Raw genomic sequence first — 21,781 nt, forward strand, 5'->3', positions numbered from 1 at the left:
AGATGAAGATGGAAAATTCAGTTCTCATACTGCAAATATTATGACAAAATACAATAAAAATTCTTCAATAAAAACATTGCTTTGCTTTATAATATACAATAAAAAGCAAAGTATGGATTTCTAACCATCAGCAGAAAAAAACATTTTTCCAAACTTGCTATTGCTCACCTGATTGTCTCTTTTAAAAATTAACCATAGTAACAAAATAATTCCTAACTCCATGAAATGCACCTGCACTAATTTTAGTCAGAAAACATAAATCCTTCATTAATATATGATGTGGAATTCACCAAGTTAAATTTGATTAAAAAATAAATAAATAAGTTACTGATTACATTAACATTTTTGTTAAGAATTCTAACCTGCCAAACTGAAATCTAATAGAAATCATCTATCATTTTCTTACATTACAAGGCTTAGTCATATTTAAATTTTGTCACTAAAAATATTAGTGTATTAAGTATATAAAAGACATGTAGAGAGAAACATAATTTAGTTCATGATAATGATGTACTATATGTTGGCTAACTGAATTTAAATAAATACAAAAGAAAAAAAGAAAAAAAAATTTAGTTCATGAGACCATCATTGCAAAGAAAACTGAAATTAGAATTTACACCACAACAAGGGAAACAAATGGTGACTTTTAATTCCTCTTCTAGTACTAAGTTACATCTATGATTGATTCCGCATAGCTTCTGAGTTCTCAAAGATGAGTATCACATAACCTGGATGTGGCCTTAACACTAAGTGAACCACATGTTTTGTTTTGTTTTTTTTAATTAATTAATTTTTTTTATTATGTTATGTTAATCACCATACATTACATCATTAGTTTTTGATGTAGTGTTCCATGATTCATTGTTTGCATATAACACCCAATGCTCCATTCAATACGGGCCCTCTTTAATACCCATCACCAGGCTAACCCATCCCCCCACCCCCCTCCCCTGAAAATCAGAGGGGGAGATGAACCATGAGAGACTATGGACTCTGAGAAACAAACTGAGGGTTCTAGTGAACCACATGTTTTAAGTATTCTGTGTTACCTGCCACCAAGGGATTAAATGTACAGATGCAGGTAATTTTCAGTCACTTTGACTATTTAGGGTTCAGTGGGTGATGGAATACAGTTTATGATGGTACCTATAAGATAATTTATGTAATGGTATTTGTGTGTAGAAACAACTAAAACTGAGTGGCTCAACAAAGAACTTAGACTTGGAGTAAGGTTCTTTACACATCTGTACTCAGTAGAAATGGTTGGAATTGAGACATGGTAACTGGTTAGTAAGAATATTTTTAATTTTTTACAGGTATCTGGACATTCCATAGCAAGAATTTATCCCTTTTTAACATTTCGTATTAACCAGATCAAATGTTTAAATGATTTTCTCTTAGGACACATTAAAAACAGGGCCACAATTAGTTTACCAATTTTTTTAATGCTAATCTCAGTAGAGCTATAAATCTTACTCCCTCTTAGACTTTGAAAGTTTTTCTTTAATTGAATTCAGTTATCTGAAGTTAAATATATATATTCCAAGGCAAATTTCATGAAAAGTTATAGTCTTTCTCTTTTTTTTTTCATCCATATAAAAAATAAAGCACAGGAAAGTACTCCTTAAAAATGAGAAGAGATGTCATAAAAATGAAGATATTTTTTAAAAAAAGATTATCACATATGAGCTAATAAATTACAAAAAGAAAATTTAACAGCTAGGTAGAAAGCATTATGAAGATTCTTTTCACATCAAGATATAATATATATAGTTTCAATATTAGAAAGTTTAGAAACAGGGATACAGTTGTTTAAAATATTCACTTTTCCTGGTATTATGAACACTTAGAAATCCAAAACCCCTAATGGCCAGAATCATAGTATGCAAAACATAAAGCAGCCTCATTTGAAATGTTTTCCAGACATGTCAAGCCATAGTCTGATTTACCATGATTAGCACTGACATTTATTCCTACACATTTAAAAAGATGTTAAAGTCTAAGGAATAGAAAACATCAAAGGAAAATAATTTAAAAGCAGAATAAAAAGCAGAGATGGTTTTCTGAAATGCTAATCATTGTTTTAAATCAAAAATATGGCTTGATTAAAGGAAATTTCTCAATTTTCTATTTCAAGAGCCATACAAAATAAAACAGGCCCAAGGTACCCCAACCCCTCCAAAACAACACAAAGCAAGCTGAGCCGTAAAAGCCTATTTCTAAAGCTAATATCTTGCCTGCAAGACTGGGAGGGCTATGAGAACTGATGGTTGAAAGAGCTTTGGTAAAGCCCACACATTCCATGGAGAATACCACTACCTGGTGGGGGCTAGGCATAGCAAAGTGCCTTCCTGCCAAAGAAAGAAGAGAGAATCTGTATTTGGGATAGAACAAAGACCACTGTTACAGTATATTTCAAAACAAATGATCATTTCAACAGCAAAAGATTTAAGAAAATTACATTAGATAGTTCTAATCACTGGTGCATGAGCGTCTTATAGTTTGAAAACTGCACCAGAAACTGGACACTGCATTTTCACCATTTCACCAGAAAACCATTTGTTCATGCTTTAAGAAAATGGTCTGTAACAAAAAATTTCTGTGAATAAATTAAATGTAATTACACTTGACAAAGTTATCATTCAGACGAACAAATAAAGTTTCAGTCTTAAAAATAAATAAACAAACAAACAAACATGAAAAAACTAACCAGGTAAAGCTTTTGAGTGTGTGTGTTCTTTGCGGGGAACATGTGCACCTCCACCAAACACAGCAGACCACATTTTTTCGTTCAGGGGATGGGCCACGATCCGAAACAGTTCATTACTAGAATGTGTTGCCAGGCCATGGATGAAGAGACTCAGATACACTGCTGTGAGAATCTCACAGAGCAAGACTGTAAGCCCTGACTGGGCTTCCTCGCCAGAAGAATTCAAAAGTCGAATCAGAGAAGTGATTCCTAGAACAAACAAACAACAGCTACCACTGACAATAAATTTTAAAAATAAAAAATTAACTGTACTTTTAATTTTTGAAAAAACTTTATTAAACCAGGATTAAAGTTTTTTCTTCTCTAGATTCACAGACTAGAAGTTATTACAGTTAATGCACAAATACTGAGCTATTCAATTTAGAGAAACAATGAAAATCTATCATCTAATACAAATCTGATAGATAAAATTTAATTCCCACAACAAATGTACTTCTATTATGACAAAAAATTATAACAAGTGATATAACAAAACATTTGAGTTATTTTAGTAAATGGCCAAGGAAATACCAATGTTAAGTAACTGCGAAATTTACAATGAGTGGTAAATACTGAAGTGTTATCAATTCTAACAATATTTAACAGTGATTATCGTGCAGCAAAACCACACCATATGTACTTTTTCCTCATCTGATTAAATTCAATAAGGCTAAGAAAAAACTCACATATATTTATTTACGTACATATATACATAAATTCTTTGTACCTGGCCATTGTGCTGGTGACGTATTAGGAGTTATTGCTTCATCTAAGCTTCCTGTTTTCAAAGAATGTCGATGGGGAAGCAGGACTGTCTGATACATCATTCCAGTAAACTGATTTGTTTGAAATGAACTAAGAAAAGAAGACATTTAAATAAGAATAATTGGCAATAATAACCATATAAGAAAATAATAATAAAAATATAATGATCTAAAATGAATTTCACATGTAATATTTCCATGTTTTAGATCTAACTTCTGGGTATCTTAAAATTCAAGTTTTTATTAGTTATACTGCTATTACTGATCTAAGTAGTGTTCTCTATAGTCTGGTGATATAATAAAACCAAGTATCCTTTAAGTGTAAACATGCAAATTTTCTAAATTAAAATACATGTGATAGGTTTTAAGTATATTTATTTAATGAAAGAAACAGAATACATACAAATGAGAAAACTAAATCACTATTGACCACAAACAGCAAGCTATTCTATCAAAGTTCAAAACAAGGTTATCTGGTTGAAAACAAAGTCCGTTTAGGTTCAGCTTGATATTTAATGGCTGTCAACCCCACATCAGGACAGGTTACATCAGGACAGGTATATATACAAGGTAACAGGGATATAATGAAAAATGTGGTTTCTGAATCCATGAAATTTATAGTCTGGTGGAAGAATCAGACACAAATAATTTCATCATTATCGCTTCCTTTCTTTTCTTTTTCTTTTTTTTTTTTGAGAGAGAGAGAGAGGGAGAGAGTGGGGAAGGGGGGAAAGAGGGGATACAGAGGGAGAGGGAGAATCTCAACAGACTCCACACCCAGCACAGAGCCCAAAGTGGTACTTGATCCCATGACCCTGAGATCATGACCTAAGCCGAAATCAAGAGTCAGGTGCCCCTATCATATTGCTTTTAGAGACAAAACCTACGCATACAGGGCTATGAAAGCAAAAGGGGGGAGCATTTTATACAATTTGGGAATTCAGGGTAAGCTTTTCCAAGTAAATGGCACTTTAAACTATAAATAAACAGATGAATGAACAAAGTAACTTGCTGCTTGATATAAACTATGAAATAAATCTGACAGAAATGGTACAAAGATCTTTGTTAAATCCTGTCATAAATTCCTATTTCAATTGTGAAGTAAATGAATGTCATATTTAAATACAGCACATTTATTGTTTTAGATCTGTTCTAATTGGCAAGTCTTCTATTAGTCATAACATTCTGACGCATTTGTAAATAGCTTCTCATGCTTTACTTTGCAGTTTCGAGATGGCAGGCTGCCAACAAAAAAAATTCCCCCTGCTACAATAAGCCTATGGAAATGATGACAAAGATAAAGATACGTTGATGAAAATAAAGCCACACTCAATAACAAGAAAAGTGAACTCTTGGAGGACGAAGGCCAAAGAAATCAAGTTGAAGCTACCCTGGGAATACAGAAGCAGATTAGTAAATTGAGACTCCCATGGAAGAACTGAAACACATACAACACCAAGGAAGGCTAACATCATGTAAGAAACAACAAACACAGTGAATGACCTGCACCTGAGGAAGCAGACTTATCAGAACATGACAGAAGGTGCTTTATACTCAGAGAGGTTAAAACAATTAAGAAATACAGTAAGTTATAAAAATAAAAGTGACCATTAAAATCAACAAGGAGATCTTAAAAATGAAAAACAGAATTTCTAAAACACAACCTCAGGCTAAATAAAAGACAAGACGTTGCTGAAGAACGAGTGAGCGTCTGGAATATGAAACCAGGATTTCTCCTGAAATAAAGCAAAAATAAAGAAAGAAAAAAAAATATGAGATGAAAGCTAAAAGGAAAATAAGAGAAACCTGTAGATTCCAATACCTGTCTAATAAGAAAAAGGAGAGAGAAGACAAAATATTTAAAGAAATAAAGTCAAGAAACAAAACAAAGGATCACAGGGGAAAAAAAAGAGAGAGGAAAACCAAGAAACAGACTCTTAACTCTAGAGAACAAACTGATGGTCACCAGACAGGGGAGGTCGGTGGGGGAGATGGGTGAAATAGGTGATGGGATTAAGCAGTGCACTTGTGATGAGCACAGGGTGATGTATGCAAGTGTTGAATCACTATATTGTACATCTGAAACTAATATTACACTGTATGTTAACTGGAATTTAAATAAAAATTTTTTTAAAAGGGAAAGAGAATTTCAAAGAACTAAAGGAAGATACCAAAGTGTCAAACAGTATGTTTTAAAAGTCTAGCTAAATTATAGTGAAACCTTAGGCTATAAAGAGACAAATCATAAACATCACCCTTTGGTAAATTTTTTCTCAATTTCAAGTCAATTACTCCTTCCTTTGTGTTCCCTGAGCCTTTTACTATATTATATATATTATAATTATACAATATAGTACATTATAATATTATAGTATATAATATTGTTTATAATAACTATAATATAACTACACTACAGTACTTATCACTTAAGTGTAATGTCATGTTATATATATCATTTACCAACTCACAAGTTTGTTTCCAACTAGATGGACCACAAGAAAGGAGAACTTATCTCAGTGCATATCACAATGCCTGGCATTAGGCAGTGATCAATAAAAGTTAGCTAAATTAGTTACACTGACAAGGGTCTACTTAACATTCATTTGCCATAAAGGCAAAAGCTAAAATTCAAAGATGGAAAAATAGTACTCATCACTTCAAATACTTTTGTGTTATTTAGACTGTGATAAACAGTTTTTTCTAAAGCAAGAGCACACAAATTCTGAAACCTCATCAGTTACCGCGAACATTCCTAAATTTCACAAAAAGATATTTACCTGTAGTTATGACTACCACAAAGGCACTGATAAATACAAGCAGAAAGTGAGGCTGCTAAAGTATGCATTACATATACCTGAAAAACAAACAAACAAACAAAATTAAGTATAACTTTTAAAAAATCAAACTTGTTTCAAGACCTACTATACTCAGCATCATAAAAAAGATGGAAAACTATTTTGTCCCTAGAAACTATGTCCTTTTTTCCTTAACACTCATTTATGCCTATAGAGATCGCACTACAGACAAATTAAAAACACTAAGGCCATTGGCAGAAATCATAAAACACACACCTGCTACCTAATTTCTATTTCAAGAACAAATGGGAACAGATGTTCACTATTCAGTAGTGCATAAGCCATGTATTAAAAGAAAAACCTCCAAACTTCAACCTTCTTCCTCAGCCAAAATATGTAAAAGCTCAGTCTGAGAAATGACTGTTTACCTATGGACAGGTCATTGAAGCATATGCTACCACATATTCTAGCTACTGGAGAAAACAAGCAATCTAAAGAAAATGCAATTATTTACAGAAAGAAGGCTTGAAAGACAGCAACTGAAGGGCAAACATTTGTACCGAGAAAGAGAAGGGTCTAAACATGGCATGACAAGCAATGAGAGAGGAAGGTCTGAGAAGCACAACCCAGGTCAGAAAGTAAACTAGATTAGACTATTTAAAAGACTAGGTTATTGACCTAATCATGAAGTATGACACTCTTCTATGTAGATAAAAACAGAATTGCTATTTCCCCTTCAATTATCAATTAAGATGTGTGGTATGAATTAAAATCAAGAATATCATAAAAATGAAGACAGCAAGTCCAAATATGGGAAATTACAAAAATGATCAGAATATTTTCCAGCTTCTCCAACAAAAAGTGGATTCTATATCTCCACTCACTGAATCTGGACTGGCCTTGGGACTTGCTTTGACCAAGAGGGCAAAATGATATGTGACTTCTGAACCTAGTCCTCGAAAGGGCTTGCAAATTCTCTTGCTTTTTAAACCCCTGCAACCTCTATGTGAAATAACCTAGGCATGATGGTTAATTTTATATATCAACTTAACTGGACCAAGGGGTGCCCAGACATTTGGCCAAACATTCTGGGTGTATCTGTAAGGCTGACGTGGGATGCAAATGACACTGGCATAAGTGGGAGACTGAGTAAGGAAGACTGCCCTCCCTAATGTGGGTAGGCCTCATCCAATCAGTTGAAGGCCGAAATAAAACAATACAGCTATAAAAGGGAACTTCTGCCTGGCTGCACTGAGCTGGAACAGTGGTGTTTTCCTGCCTTTGGGCTAGAACAGACACACTGGCTTTTTTGGGGTCTCAAGCCTGCTGGCTTTCAGACTAGAACTTACACTCGACTGGCTCTCCTGGTTCTCAGGCTTCTAGACCCAGACTGGAACTACACAACAGGTCCTGGGTCTTTAGCTTGACGACCGCCGATCTTGGGACTTCTCCGCCTCCATAATTATGTGAGCCAATTGCTTATAAAACAGAGCTCTATACACACACATACACACGTCGTATTGGTTCTGTTTTTCTAGAGAACCTAGGCTTGCTTGATAGTCGACTATCAGCCCTGGAAATAGTCTGCCAACCACCAAAAATGTAAATACAGCCATCTTAATCCAGAATCCAGCCAGCCTACTAGCTGGCCAAAGACAAATGAAAATATCCAGAGGTCAGTCCAGCTGGCCCAAATAACAACTGAGAAGCCAACCCACTGAATCATGAGCAAAATAAATGACGGCCATTTGAAGATACTAATGTTTCGGCGTAGTTCTTAAGCAGCAAAAGCTGCTTTATTACTAAAATTGTGCACAATCTGAAGGAAATTAAATTCCTTACTGTGTAACACACTATGTGGGCATTTATACTACAGAAGAGTACAGGAAAGGTGACAAAATTAAATGACAAAGGTTAAGGTTATCCAAGAGGGTAACACTGTAGGAGAAGCCACCATTAGGCAAGGAGAATATCGAACTGGTGTGATATCACAGCCTGTGAGGTGGGCGAGAACCAGATGACAGACTATTCAAGGAAAAAAAAAAAAGAGAAATAGTCAAACTTGGTCATACTTTAAAGGATTTCAGTATGTTTAGAGAGTAAAGATGAAAGATGAAATGTGATATTAATGGTAAAGTATAGTGGTGATGGATGGCAAGATGATGTGGATGATTATCTAACTATATGATTAGTTATGCATCAGAATCACCTGAGAAACTTCCTAAAAATACATATTCTTAGGACTCACTCTCACACACTGATTCAGTAAGTCTGGAGTCAACTTAAGAATCCAAACTTCTAACAAGCATGTCAGGTGATTCTGCCATAGCTGATTAATAAAACACTGCCTGGCCTAGAGAAACAACAGGGGCAAATTACTTCACATTATCCTTAAAATACATAATATTTTAATATTAACAAAAAACTTTATTTGTATATTAATAACTTTACACCAAAATTATTTCTAAAAGGCAATTTCTAAATTATTTCTAAAAGTTTCTATTTCTAAAAGGCAATCAGCTTTTCGCCTAAGTGTACTACTAAGAGAGTCACTCATGTATCTGTATACACACCTATTACTCTTATCTTAATAAAGTGGCTAAATAAGACTAAATAACTAGCACTGTGATTAAAAACTCAAACACCCTACTGGGATAAGAACAAAGTGAGGTGAGCCAGGCCTACAGCCACAAGCTTTCTTTGATCAAAAAATATGTAAGTGGTAATGTAACAATTCCTGTGCGTGGTCTGATATTTAAAACTATTTCTAAAAAGTGTTGCTTTACATTTTTCTTTCGGTTTTATCGTAATAAGCAGCTAAGTTTTAAAGAATGAGCCCAGCGTCCTTACTCTGCTGCTCTGGACGTCAGGATGGGGTGGTGAGTCCAAGTTTATGACGGCGTGCAGAATGTCATGCGTGAGGTTACTGAGGTGCAGCAACGGGTTGGCAACGACGGTCTTGGCGCTGGCTGTACAGGCAAAGAGGAGGGGGACCGATGTCTGCTCTGACAGGGGGCTGGGAAACACTGGTTCTGAGGTTTCCTTAAAAACAAAGGGAAAAAAAGGTTAATCAACTATTTATAGTTTTAATCCATTACTTCACTAATTCAGGGGCCTCTTGGAAAACCTTTAAAACAACTAAAAATTAAAAGCATGACAGAAACTTTTATAGAGTTAGATGGGACCTGAGGAGGTCAACATTCCACCAAATATACTAAAAAATGAGGGGACAATACCCTCTTATCCTAACGAGAAGCTCATCAGCTCCCCCAGCACTCATATAAGAATTCAGAGTATGAATTCACCTGATCACAGGGCCCGATGCTGAATGATCCTGAAACCATTACACACACACAACTCTACAAATTCATAATACAAAGCACCATAAAAAAAGAGCATTCCTTAAAGCAACCATAATGAAGAAAACCAAAAATCTTAATATTTAAAGACAAAAAGAACAATACCAAAAACTGTTTCTCCTACGTGTACTATTTCAACTGGCCATCGTCTAAGTTACATACCTGCTGAGATTCTTGTAAAAGCAAAATCAATTCCATTCTCACAGAGGCAAGACCGCCACCATGGGACCCATGAAGTATGCAGTAACTCAGAAACATCCTCAAGAGTGACTGATATTTCAAAAGCCACTGTCTTTTTTCCTGAAAATTTTCTCTCAGTTGTTTCACTTTCGTTTGCTGAAGCAAATCTTCAGCATCTCCATTTAATCCAAATTCATCTCCATTTTCACCAAGTGCAGGCTGTAAGTCTTCACCATCTGAACAATAGTCACAAGTCCTCTGAAGAGCTATCACCTCTTTTTCAAGCCAGTGGTAGAGCTGGTAACGCAACTTTCCACCATCTATTTCATAGCCAGTAGATAACGTACGAAGTTCTACTGTGAGAATCTTTAAACATGCTCTAAATTTTAATTGAACTGCAATTATATCTTCTGATGGACTTAAAATGTCGTTTTCATCTAGTGTGCTGAGAGATTCTGTGTAATTAGAACTTGTTTCATCTATTTTTTTCCCCATTTTTCTCTGTAAAGGTTTTAGTTCTTTCATTGAAATAGGGAGATCCTCATCTTCTTCATCGTTATCACTGTCCCATTTTAATTCTAAAGAGTCATCCGGAAATACAACACTTGGTTGGCTCCAGTCAAAAGAAAGAGTGGAATTTGACTGCTTCTCTGAGGAACCTTCTGAAGAAGATCCAAAACCATTCATTAGTGACTGTGACCAATCAATAGCAGAAGACTTATCTTCCCTTGCATCCAATTTTAATGGAGAAGAAGGAGAACAGTCTTTACTAGTATCCAAAAAGCTAGATGTTCTGCAAAAAGGTTTTGTTTTCTTGATAACTTTCGGCATCTTCGATAATACTTCCAAAGCTAACATAGGGCAGCCAGCTTTCAAATGAGCACTGGCAGTGGTAAAAAATAATCTTCTTTCACTTAAATTAATTGTTCCTGCCAGTCCACTTTTTCCTGTTAAACTCATGTGTGTGGACAATACATCAGATGATCCAAAATGACGTCTTAGCAAAAGAGGATGTGTTCTTAGATAATTGTAGAAATTAAAAACTGCAGGATTACAGGCTGACATCATGACTTGATCTGAAAAAAAAATGCACTCTATCAGCTAAGAAAAGTTCAAGAGTTGTACTGCAGTCCTTTTCCCTACCATGGCACTTTTATCTACCTGGTCTTTCAACAACATTTTACTAAGAGAACACACTAATACATAGCAATGAATAGACAAGAACACATTTGTAATGAAAGTGTTTTAACACAAAAGAAAAACAAAGGTTATACTGATTTCATACCTCTTCAAGTAACAATATAAGATTACTTAAAACACCCACTTTCACACTCTTAGTTCTTATTCTCCTACTTCCCTCAACATTCCTTCCCAGTCTGCTTTGCTAAATCTTCCTCATCTCCCACTTTAGAATGCTAAGACTGTCCTAGAGCTCAAGGCTTGACTTCTATCTACCCTCCATGAGTGAACTCAAACAGTCCCATGGCTTCAAATACCATCTAGACACCGATAACTTGCATTATCTATTTCAGGCCCAACTTTACCCTGTAAATCTAAACTGCTATATCCACATGCCTACATTACATTTCCATTTCCATGCACACATTCTTGCCTCAAAGCCTTTTTATTTAGTGAGTCTTTAGCATAAACCACCCTTCACCCAATTAGCTACATTGACCTCATGACACTCAGGTCTCTGCTCAGAGGTCACCTTACCAGAGAAGTCTTCTCTATCTAAAACAACACTCCCCCACACCTGCTCTTGGTCTTGCCCATATCATTTACCTCAACCTAAAAACTTAGAGGAGTTATCAAAATTGACTCTATTCCCTTCACATTCCATATCCAATCCTATCTAGTCCACCTGAATCCAACCATTTTTCTCTGCCTCCACTCCTATCATCCTGGTCCAAACCACTACTACCTTTTAAAATTTTCTCCTAGAATACAGATTTAATTGGCTCTAAAAGTATGTGATCGTGTATTAATTCCAAATCAAAATATATTTTGTACATGAATATGTGTAGGCATAAAAATGTGACAAGAAAAGGCCTGTTCTTTCCCCCCTTCATCACAGAGAAGCCGGTTTAGAAATCTTGAGCTCAGATGGCCAGGACACTTGAACAACTGAACATGGCTTTCTCACAAGTCTTTCACAGTAAGACACATGATACACTTCCTGATTAAATGATGCTACGTAAAAAGCCATGAACTAAAATCTTTGCCAGTTAGTACTGCCAATAATAGGACACCTCTGATACCAGCCATCAGAACCAATTCAATTCCACCTGTGGAAAAATATTTGAAAAGCACATATCATTTTTATATAATTTATACAAAGATTTCCATTTTATACTAACCTCCAGAAAAGCTACAGCAAATGGGATTTCTAAAACAAATGGCAGAAGTAGATCTCAAAAATATAAATTATAAAAAATTCTCTACTACACTCTTATAAAAAATTAATCATATCACTTAAGTCAACTTTCTTTACACTGAATATTTTTATTATAAAAATTATAAAACTGATTAGCAAATACACAAACTTCCACCTAAGAAAATCACCCTTACATCACTATTTTCTCCAGAATTTATACTCAAACACTGATAATATTTATGTTCAATACATTGATTTTATAAAAACAGAAAATCCAAAGTTCTCGATTTTCAAAGGATTTTTCTGAAAAAAGGAATCCCCCCCACCTAAAAATAAACACATACATAACTCTTATGTTCCCACCTAAACCTTAAAGTCTTAGTCCATGTTTTCAACTTGCTTTGTATTACCTTTAGCACCCAACAGTGTGTTCTGTACCCAGCAAATGCTAATATAACTCTTTATTATTAGTATCTTAGAAATGCAGCTTACCATCATCCTCTCTGACAGGTTGCTTTATTAATGTTTCCAGAGCACCACTATAATCTTCCAAAATCCAATATGCCATACTCCGAAGAAAAGGATCATAATGCATATTTATGTTCAGTGAATTGAATTCATTGACAGGAGAATCAATCCCCAAAACTTTTTTACGTAAAATAGATTTGTATGTTGCAGATGTATCAAATTCAGACTCATAGAGTCTTGCTATTACAAGAGCCAATTGAATGTCATTCAGTTTCTCAAGACATACCTTCAAAAAAAGAACTACTGGTCATAAATAAGCAGGGGCATCTTTCATTTTAAGATAAACTCAACTGACTCACTAGTAACTACAATGAATAAAAGGCACTGATATCTGACCTAAGTGAACAAAGATAATAACAAATAAAACATATACTGCTTGCTTTAGCAAATCTATCTGCTACTAAATACCTACTTGCAATAAGAATTAGCCTATAAATATTAAGTAGCCCTCAAGAAATTCAACTCAAATGACATTTTATTTCATTTTTTTCCTTTTTTTTTTTTTTTGTGGGAGAGGGAGAGAGAGAGATAGCAGGGAGAGGGGTAGGTGGACAGGGAGAGAAAATCCTAACCAGGCTTCACAGCTTGGAGCCCGACTTGGCTTTCAATCTCAAGACCCTGAGATCATGACCTGAACTGAAATCAGGAGTGGGACGCTTTTTTTTTTTTTTTGAGAGAGAGAGAGAGAGAGAGACAGAGCATGAGTAGGGAGGAGGGGCAGAGGGAGAGGGAAAAGCAGATTCCCCACTAAGCAGGGAGCCCGATGTGACGCGGGACTCAAACCCAGGACCTTGGGATCATGAAATGAGCTGAAGGGAGACGCTTAACCGACTGAGCTACCCAAGCTCAATGTCAGTCCTGACATTGTTTCCTGAACTTTTACTCCTCCCCATCCATCTCAGCAGACTATATAGGGTTTCCTTCCTAATTAAAAAGCTGTTTCGAATTACTTGTATGAAACTCCAAGCAAAAGGGCAATTTGAGGGGTGTCTGGGTGGCTCAGTTAGTTAAGCAGCTGCCTTCAGCTCAGGTCATGATACCAGGATCCTGGGATTGAACCCTGTGTTGGGCTCCCTGCTCAGCAGGGAGTCTGATTCTTCTCCTTCTCCCTCTGCCCCTCCCCTCTGCTCCTGCTCTCTCTCGTGCGTGCGCTCTCTCAAATAAATACATATTTTTAAAAAGAGCAATTTGAGATAGACAGGTTATACTTCAAATGTTTTATTTTTTTTAAGGTTTACTGAAAAATAATCAGTTAAAAATATGCTACGGTTCATCAACTAAGACAGAGCCAAATATAGATTCACATATGTTTAAACTGAGTAGAACAAACTTTTTTTAACCTATTCATAAATATTCTTAAAAGTCAGATCAGCTATCTCTACCAACCAATATAATGTGGTTAATCTTCATTCTGTATAAGTACCATTCAAGCTAAATGGCAAAATTTTAAAAGTCACTGTTTAATATTACTAAGTATTTAGCCTTACATAATTTCCACTATACTTAAACTGAAATTAAAAAATAAAAAATTGAACCTACAGAAAGAGCTTAAAAAGATGACAATGCTTTTTTAAAAAAGTTTCATCATTACCTCAATTGCATCTCTGAGGCAACCAGCTAAAAGAAAAAATGCTGCAGAATGTTCAAATCTTTGTTTGCCTAACAAAGAAAAAGCATTCTTTAAAGCTGCTCTACGCCATCTCTCATCCTCAAAATTGTGTCCAAAAAACTGTGTCATCTTGGGGTCTCTTTGGGATCTATACAGAAAAAAAATGTATGAAAATTTTGAAACACAATGTTTCCACAATCAGAACCAATTTTAACCAAAGTTAGCCATTTAAATGTTAAGACTCCAAAGAAACACTTGCCAGTGTATCAAGTACTATACATCTGCTTCTTTTCTGAGCAAAAGAACACTTACAGTAAACATCTACTTCTTCATATAAATCTCAGAGACTACTGAAAAAATTTCTTTCAAACTATAAAGAAAACTGCTTTAGCAGTACTTCAAGAAATTATGTCTAAATCCATGCAAAATATATAACTTATATTAACTTGTGTGGTACTTTACCATTTAAACTTCATGAATCACCTTCACCCCCAATGCCCACCTGATAATGACTGCTAATCAAAACCTAAGGAATTTGTCCTCATTCAAAACAATCCTAAAAGATCTAGTCTCTTAGAAGACTGACTGGTACCCACGATTTTCCCCCAAAGGTTGCTATTCATATGGAATCACCTGGAACTGAATGCAAAATAAATGGCGAACTATTTTTGGTGATCATGTTTATCAAGTCTTGCTGAGAACTAGTGAAAGAGAAAAATTCCAAGTGACCTTAGCTCAAGAATGAGGTCAGGTCGGGGACCACTGGAGGAGGGTAGTTTGGAGGGATGGCCCGGCCCATGAGCTCGTAATAAGGCAGAGGTTGGATGCCTGTTCAAGACCACCAATTCATCTCCCCCACTCCAGATGCAAGTTTTTAGTTTAGTTCTTTGTTCTATAGAAGTATCATGGGAAGTTCTTAAACAAAAAAAAATGTTCTTCTGGACTGATAAACCTGAAAACAAACTAAAGTGACCTCATCAAGATTCTTTTGTTCTGGAAAATACCTGGGCTTCTTTCCTATGAATCTCTCCTTAAATGCAAAAATAAGAATCTACAAGAATCACACTTAACAAGAACCACAAATCTTTACTTTTACTTCATACATTTACTCCTCATGAAGAGTTTCCCATTTTGAAGCATAGTTTTCTCACCTACCTATATAATCCCCAAATCACAGCTTTCTTTCTCATTGCAAGGTAAAAAATGGCAGCATCTAAAGGATCATTCTTTCTATAAAAGGCTGCTTTGGCTACCTACAATTAGAAAATATTGGTCAAAATTTCACAGAAACAATTTTTAAATGAACAAAATAATTTCACATTGAAGACTAGCACACTTTATTTAAATGTTCAATAAATTTAGAAAATATGTACACTAATGCACAGATGTATACACACACACAAACACATATTATACACAGATATACGTATATTTTTTATAATTTCAAAAGTAATTCATGGTGGCCTCCAAAGACACAGAGAGGTGGGAACATAGGACAACACTTTTCATTACAAGCTCTTCATTCCTATTTTATTTTTCCAAAGATGTGCACATATTATTTTGTAAAAATCAGACACACGCTACTAAATAAATGTGTCAACTAGCAATTTAAGAATTAGAATATAAACATTAAAAACCTGTATTAGTGCGATATTTTGAAATATAATGGCTATTTAAAAGCATTTTACTGCTTCAATTAAAAAAAGAGAAACAAGAAAGGAAATATGGAATGTCCTTTAAAGAAACTCAGAATATACTAATTCATTTTTTTAAAGATTTTATTTATTTATTTGATGGGGGGATGGAGAGAATTAGAGCACAAGCAGGGGGAGAGGCAGAGGGAGAAGAAGAAGCAGGCTCCCTGCTAAACAGGGAGCCCGACTTGACGCGGGACTCAAATCCAGGACCCTGGGATCATGACCTGAGCTGAAGGCAGACGCTTAACCCACTGAGCCACCCAGGTGCCCCTAATTCATTTTTATACCAAAATAAAACACAACTTACCTTCTCTATGCACTTGCGTAAGGTGCGTGTATTCCGGACCCACCACCCCACACCCATGGCTCTCAGTTCAGACCAAGTGGGATCATCTCTCTGCATGGCTGGCAACATGTTCAGCAGCTCTTCTTCTGCTACTGAGTGAAATGCCCAGGCAAAATGACTAGTAGACAGGCCTGAAGAAATATCAAAAATAATGTTTATAAGAAATATAAATGTTTATATAATAATTATCAGAAATGTGTGTTCCATATTTGCCATAAAAATGTCTAAACTTTCATGAGACTCACAGAGTTACAACTAAGTAGTTAAGGTTGGAGGGAATATGGGTTTTTTTTCCTTGCTTCTCCTAACAACTTTATCACTTCATTGTTTTCTACAATAAGCATATATTTTCTATAATTAAAACATATTTTTTTAAAAGATTAAAAAATGCTGTATGGCAAATGCTACTGTGATTATTTTTGTTCTTAGCTATTACCCACGATCTTTCCTTAGAAAATGAGAAACACGTAAAGCTTTATTCTATGCTGAAATGATTGTTCTTCATTGCTGATTCTCACTGTCCTTTGGTCAATGTTTGTTTTTGTGGATTTAACTCCATGGGATTAAAAAAGCATAGAGTAGACGGGAGAGCGTGCTGAACAGAACTTAAGACTGTAGACTCGAGAATCAGAATGTATACAATAAGCCCAGCTCCAACCCTAACTATAGAACTGTGGGCAAGTTACTTAGTCTCTTGATTCTTCAATTTTCCTCATTTATAAAACGTGAACAATCACAGCACTACCTTATTACATTGTCGTGAGGATTAAAATACTATAGTTAAAGCATTTAGAATACTACCGTACCTGGTAATTAGTATGTCAGATACTTTTCTATTTAAACAGCATCATTTACATCACCTATTCTCTGAACCTACTGGCCAGTACATGTGGTATTTCTTGTTGAGCTTCTATTTTGTCTCTTCAGAGTATGTTCTGTATAGTATTTCTGGGTGAAGTACATGCTTAATTATAAGATGTGGCTTTGACACGTATGGACTCACATTTAAACCTAGTATCAAATGCCAAGGAATATGAAGTGTTCACTATACCCAAGTCTTTGGAAAGAAAGAAACAGAAATTTAAAAAAAGAAAAACACATATGCAGTGAATGGACTGCTATTCTAAACATTTTTATATTCCTATTATCTCTCAACCAAGTTCAATAATGTTTCATAAATAAACACTTTGACTTAGAATTTTAAGCTTTACTTTTCCAAAGCTAAATACAAAATGAAGGTAAGGAGGAAACAGAAAGACAGAAAGGAAAAGAGAGAGCAAGAGACAGACACCAATGAGCAGAGGCTAACCTGTGGAGTCCCAATAACACTGTTTAAACCTACAGACCCAATAATGCTGGAATGCAGCTCTACCTCCGAACTTCCTGGGCACTAACCCTAACCCAAGAAATACCCTGTTTTAAGTTACCTTAAATTTCAGTACAGTTATTTGTTACTTTGAGTCCTGATTAACTACCTAAGAGTATCTGAAAGGTTACTAAACTAATATCTGAAATACACATTAATGAGTAGTTTTGGGAAGTGAATTTTTACTTTCAATGGTCTCTACTCTGTGAGACAATTAGAAATTAAATATATTTCTGTAACAAAAATGTTACTCAAATTTTGGGTAAAAAACTGAACTTCAATAAATGTCAAACAGGAGAAAGAAGATAACCTAAAGAAGTTAAAGAGAATAAAACAGTATTAATTGGCCTTTAACGTATGATGAATTTAAAAATGTAACACAGAATATCCAACTGCCCAATATCCATTTCTTCATTAACTCTTTCCATCTACCAAAAAAATTCCAGTATTTTAAGCAAAGAAAATTAAGTGGAAATAAGTATTTTTACAAGTAAGTTAAGGAAACTTAGAATGTGTCAAATTTGTCATTGTTATCAAATCTGGGCAAAAACAAACAAATGTGCTCCAGCCTCTCTACTTTTACTCCCATTCTTTTTAGTAGATTACTACTAAAATTACCTTGGTGAAGAAGCTGAGCTCGATAAGCTGGAAGGGAAGTTGTAAGGAAAGTATGAAGTCGAACAGCCAAAAGAAATTTTAAGCCACATTCATCAAGAGTTTCTCCACCTACAAAAAAACAAAACAAAAAGTATTTACTTATTTGTATTTATAAGAAAACCAGTTCATTAGCAAAATCCAAGTAAATGTTATTAAGATCTGATCTTATTTAAATCAAAATGTGACTAAATTTTAAAATAGTTTAACCTTCACTGTGGAGTATAAAGTATCTTCCGTGTTGATTCAAGTCCTAGACCCATCCCAATAATCTGCTGCTAATATGGGAAAGAATAGTTGTGTATGTTCCTTTCAAGCATAGTTCAAGGGGTGCATCCTACTGATCTATGCACAAAGCTGGACTTATTAATTTCAGATCTTATTGAGGTATGATGGAAATTCTACATTCAATTTTTTATTTTTATATATAACTCAGGAGATTAAGAGGAAAAAAATGCTCTCTGGGTGAGGAAAAGACCTAATTTTAATATCCTTATATTTTTGCTATTCTAGGTAGGAGTATATACATTAGTGCTAATTAAAAAAAAAAAAACCTCAATATTTTAAAAACCAAATTAATAGTGATTACAACATGAGTAAAAGTAAAGCAGAAAGCACCTTTTATTTTCATATCTAAAGTGATTAGTTAATAAAAATGTTAACTTTTGCCAAACTCCAAAGGATTCAGTTGGATCTTTACTATTATTGAGCGATTAGGTAAAAATGGCTGGCATAATGAATCTCTGCATACTTTCTCAAAGTACTATGATTTATGGGATAAATAGCATATATTAAAGTTAAACTTTATATATACTGGGAAAGGAACAATAATGATTAAAAAAAACCTTCCTGGGCATAATTTTTATAAAAATTACTTAAGATTATTTTTTGTGTAAGTAAGTAAACTTATTATCAGTTTCTCCTCCAATCCTGTACCCGATTTAGCCTTACCTTGGCTTCTGTCTCTGCTCTCCCCGATATCAGTGCTGGTAGTTGCAATTGTATCTGCTAAGGCCATCAGAGACATCTGCTCCATCCGGCTGAGTCCTGGTAAACTGGAATGAAGTAAGTGGCCAGAAAGAACCTGAGCATGCTCAGGACCAAAGTAAGTTGGACTGTACTGCGAAAGGTCAATGACCCTGGGCTTGGTATTTTCCTCATCTGTCTCTACCACTTGATGATCAGTCATTAAAGTTGGGATCTGAAAAAGCTCATCATAACTTTCTTTTGACAACTGGTTTGAGTTATTTAAGGTACTCTGATTACTAGACTTCTCTAAAGATGAGTAGCAGCTATCATCATCTGCCGCAAGTAAGGCGTATAAGGGAAGTGGAGGGACAGAATCTATTTCTGTGTAATCCGTATTTTCACTTTTGTTGAAAGCCTGGGGGTCTCTGGTAGTGCTTCCGCTAGCACTGATAGTGAGAGACCGAAGGCGGCGCTCGTGATTGGATTCAGCTTCATTCAGCGCCACAACCTCCCCAGCGATGCACTTGACAAGGTGAGACAAGATGGCCTTTGCTCTCCGAACTTTGCCAAGGTCCATGAGTTCCAAAAGCTGCAAGGGATGGTACTGAGGTAAAGTTGGGGAAAGAACATGAGCTGCTTCAAAAAGACCTGAATCTTCTGTATCCACAGAAGGATCGAAGGCAGTTTTCTTTCCACAGATTTTCTGTGCAAGACTGGTCATGGATCGAGTCAGAGTTTTCTTTGGAGGATGTAATCCAGAACTTGATGAGTTGCTCTGTTTTATTAAACTTATTATAGATGGAGTGCTCCCATTGTATGAATCTGTTGTAACAGGTTCCTGTTTAGAAGATGGCTGCCACTGGGAATATACATGCATTTCACAATCCATTCCCACCACCAGGATGCCATCCCGGACCCAGGATAAAGAAACAGGAAAAGGTGGAGAGCCTTCCACAGAAGAAACCAAGTCCATACTTCTTAAGAGGACAAATTTAGAAAGAGGCACAGCTTTAGTGCTTTCCCAGAGAGGAAAGGCTAGGCTTTCCTTACCAGCCTGTTCTTGTACCTTGCCAGCCAGGGGTCCATACATAAAAAGTTTTGATCCAATTCCTACAGTGAGGATATGAGAACCATCTTCTCTAGACATCCAATCTAAGTGAACTAAATGCTTTGTGTTTGATGTGATACTCTCTTTACTGGATAAATACACCTCTTGTTTATTATAAGCCACTAAATTGCTATCGATACTAATACCAGAATCTAACACTGTATTCAATTCATCTAAATGAATCGTCTGTTCAAGGACCCAGCATGAACCTCCTGTAGACTCACATTCAAAAATACTGACGTGCATCAGGAAGTCCTGAGAAGACCTACTATTGGATGCAGGCTGCTTGTACGCTACTGCTAACCGATTTGTATGTGCACAGCTAACTTCTACAGGCCTACCAGGGACGGTTATACTACTATTGCTATGAAGCCCATCTTCGATAAGTAATGGCCATTCTTCCCAAATGTATACAAGATCCATTTTTCCGTTCTTTGATCTTTCAGATTCTCCATCTGTTACTCTGCATCTCCAGAATCTTACTTTCTCATCCGAACATGAAGTTGCCAATAAGTAAGGAGCACTGCACACGGGATATATGGAAGAAGAACTCAGATGGCCTAAAATAAAAATAATCTATTAACAAAATGTCAAAGTTGGTTAAATATTTCTGTTTTCATGCACCAAAGGTTTTGGTCTTTGTATCAACTACTGTTAACAAGACAGCCTACATTTAGTTTAAGAGTCAACAAGATCAGTAAAAAGCTTTTAATGACATCAAAAAGGTATACAAAAAGGGAAATATTACCAAAATCTAGAGCTGAAAGAGAACTCTGAGGTAACTTCAATTCCTACATTTTATAGGTAAGGACCCTTGACCAAATGTGTGTAGTATCTTACACTAAATCAAACAGCTAGAATAAGACAGAATTAGAAAACCTGAATTCTAGTCCTGGTTCTCAGACCAGCATTCTTTTCACCCAATTCTTATAAATTGCATTTTAAAGATACCAATACATTTTAAAAACTGTGTCAACATTTATTGGCTCCTCCTCTTCAGTGTTTTTACTATTTTGTGTGCAGCCCACGCTTACCTATGTACTAAATTGGCCCTCCATAACTGAGGGGTATTTGATTCTACTGATACTGCTAAGATTCCTAAGTGAGACAAAACATTTGCTGTCCTTAATGTAATTATATACTCTTAACTTCCTAAACCATCGGCAAGCTTTCTTTTCCTTTAAGATAGTAGTGACTATCTGAGGCTTTGCTAGCCACAGAGTCTCTGCTGCAACTCTTCCACCCTGCCACTCCAGAGCAAAAGCAGGTATACCCAAGAG

General features: G+C 35.5%; 1 protein-coding gene across 5 annotated transcripts in view; it reads right to left on the minus strand.

The window, feature by feature from the left end:
• The window catches only part of DMXL1 (Dmx like 1), a 131,462-nt gene that overhangs the window by 53,055 nt on the left and 56,626 nt on the right, over positions 1-21,781 (minus strand). For all 5 annotated transcript variants that reach the window (XM_032425410.1, XM_032425415.1, XM_032425413.1 and 2 more), the window contains exons 18-28: positions 19,376-21,061; positions 18,389-18,496; positions 16,366-16,535; positions 15,517-15,614; positions 14,344-14,509; positions 12,717-12,978; positions 9,830-10,923; positions 9,159-9,350; positions 6,291-6,367; positions 3,477-3,604; positions 2,711-2,959 (exon numbers count right to left, since the gene is read on the minus strand). In XM_032425410.1, the coding sequence (XP_032281301.1) occupies positions 2,711-2,959; positions 3,477-3,604; positions 6,291-6,367; positions 9,159-9,350; positions 9,830-10,923; positions 12,717-12,978; positions 14,344-14,509; positions 15,517-15,614; positions 16,366-16,535; positions 18,389-18,496; positions 19,376-21,061 (4,230 nt within the window). The remainder of the gene's footprint in view (positions 1-2,710; positions 2,960-3,476; positions 3,605-6,290; positions 6,368-9,158; positions 9,351-9,829; positions 10,924-12,716; positions 12,979-14,343; positions 14,510-15,516; positions 15,615-16,365; positions 16,536-18,388; positions 18,497-19,375; positions 21,062-21,781) is intronic.

The sequence above is a fragment of the Phoca vitulina genome, unplaced genomic scaffold (assembly GCF_004348235.1).
Source record: "Phoca vitulina isolate PV1807 unplaced genomic scaffold, GSC_HSeal_1.0 scaffold32, whole genome shotgun sequence".
NCBI lineage: Eukaryota > Metazoa > Chordata > Mammalia > Carnivora > Phocidae > Phoca > Phoca vitulina.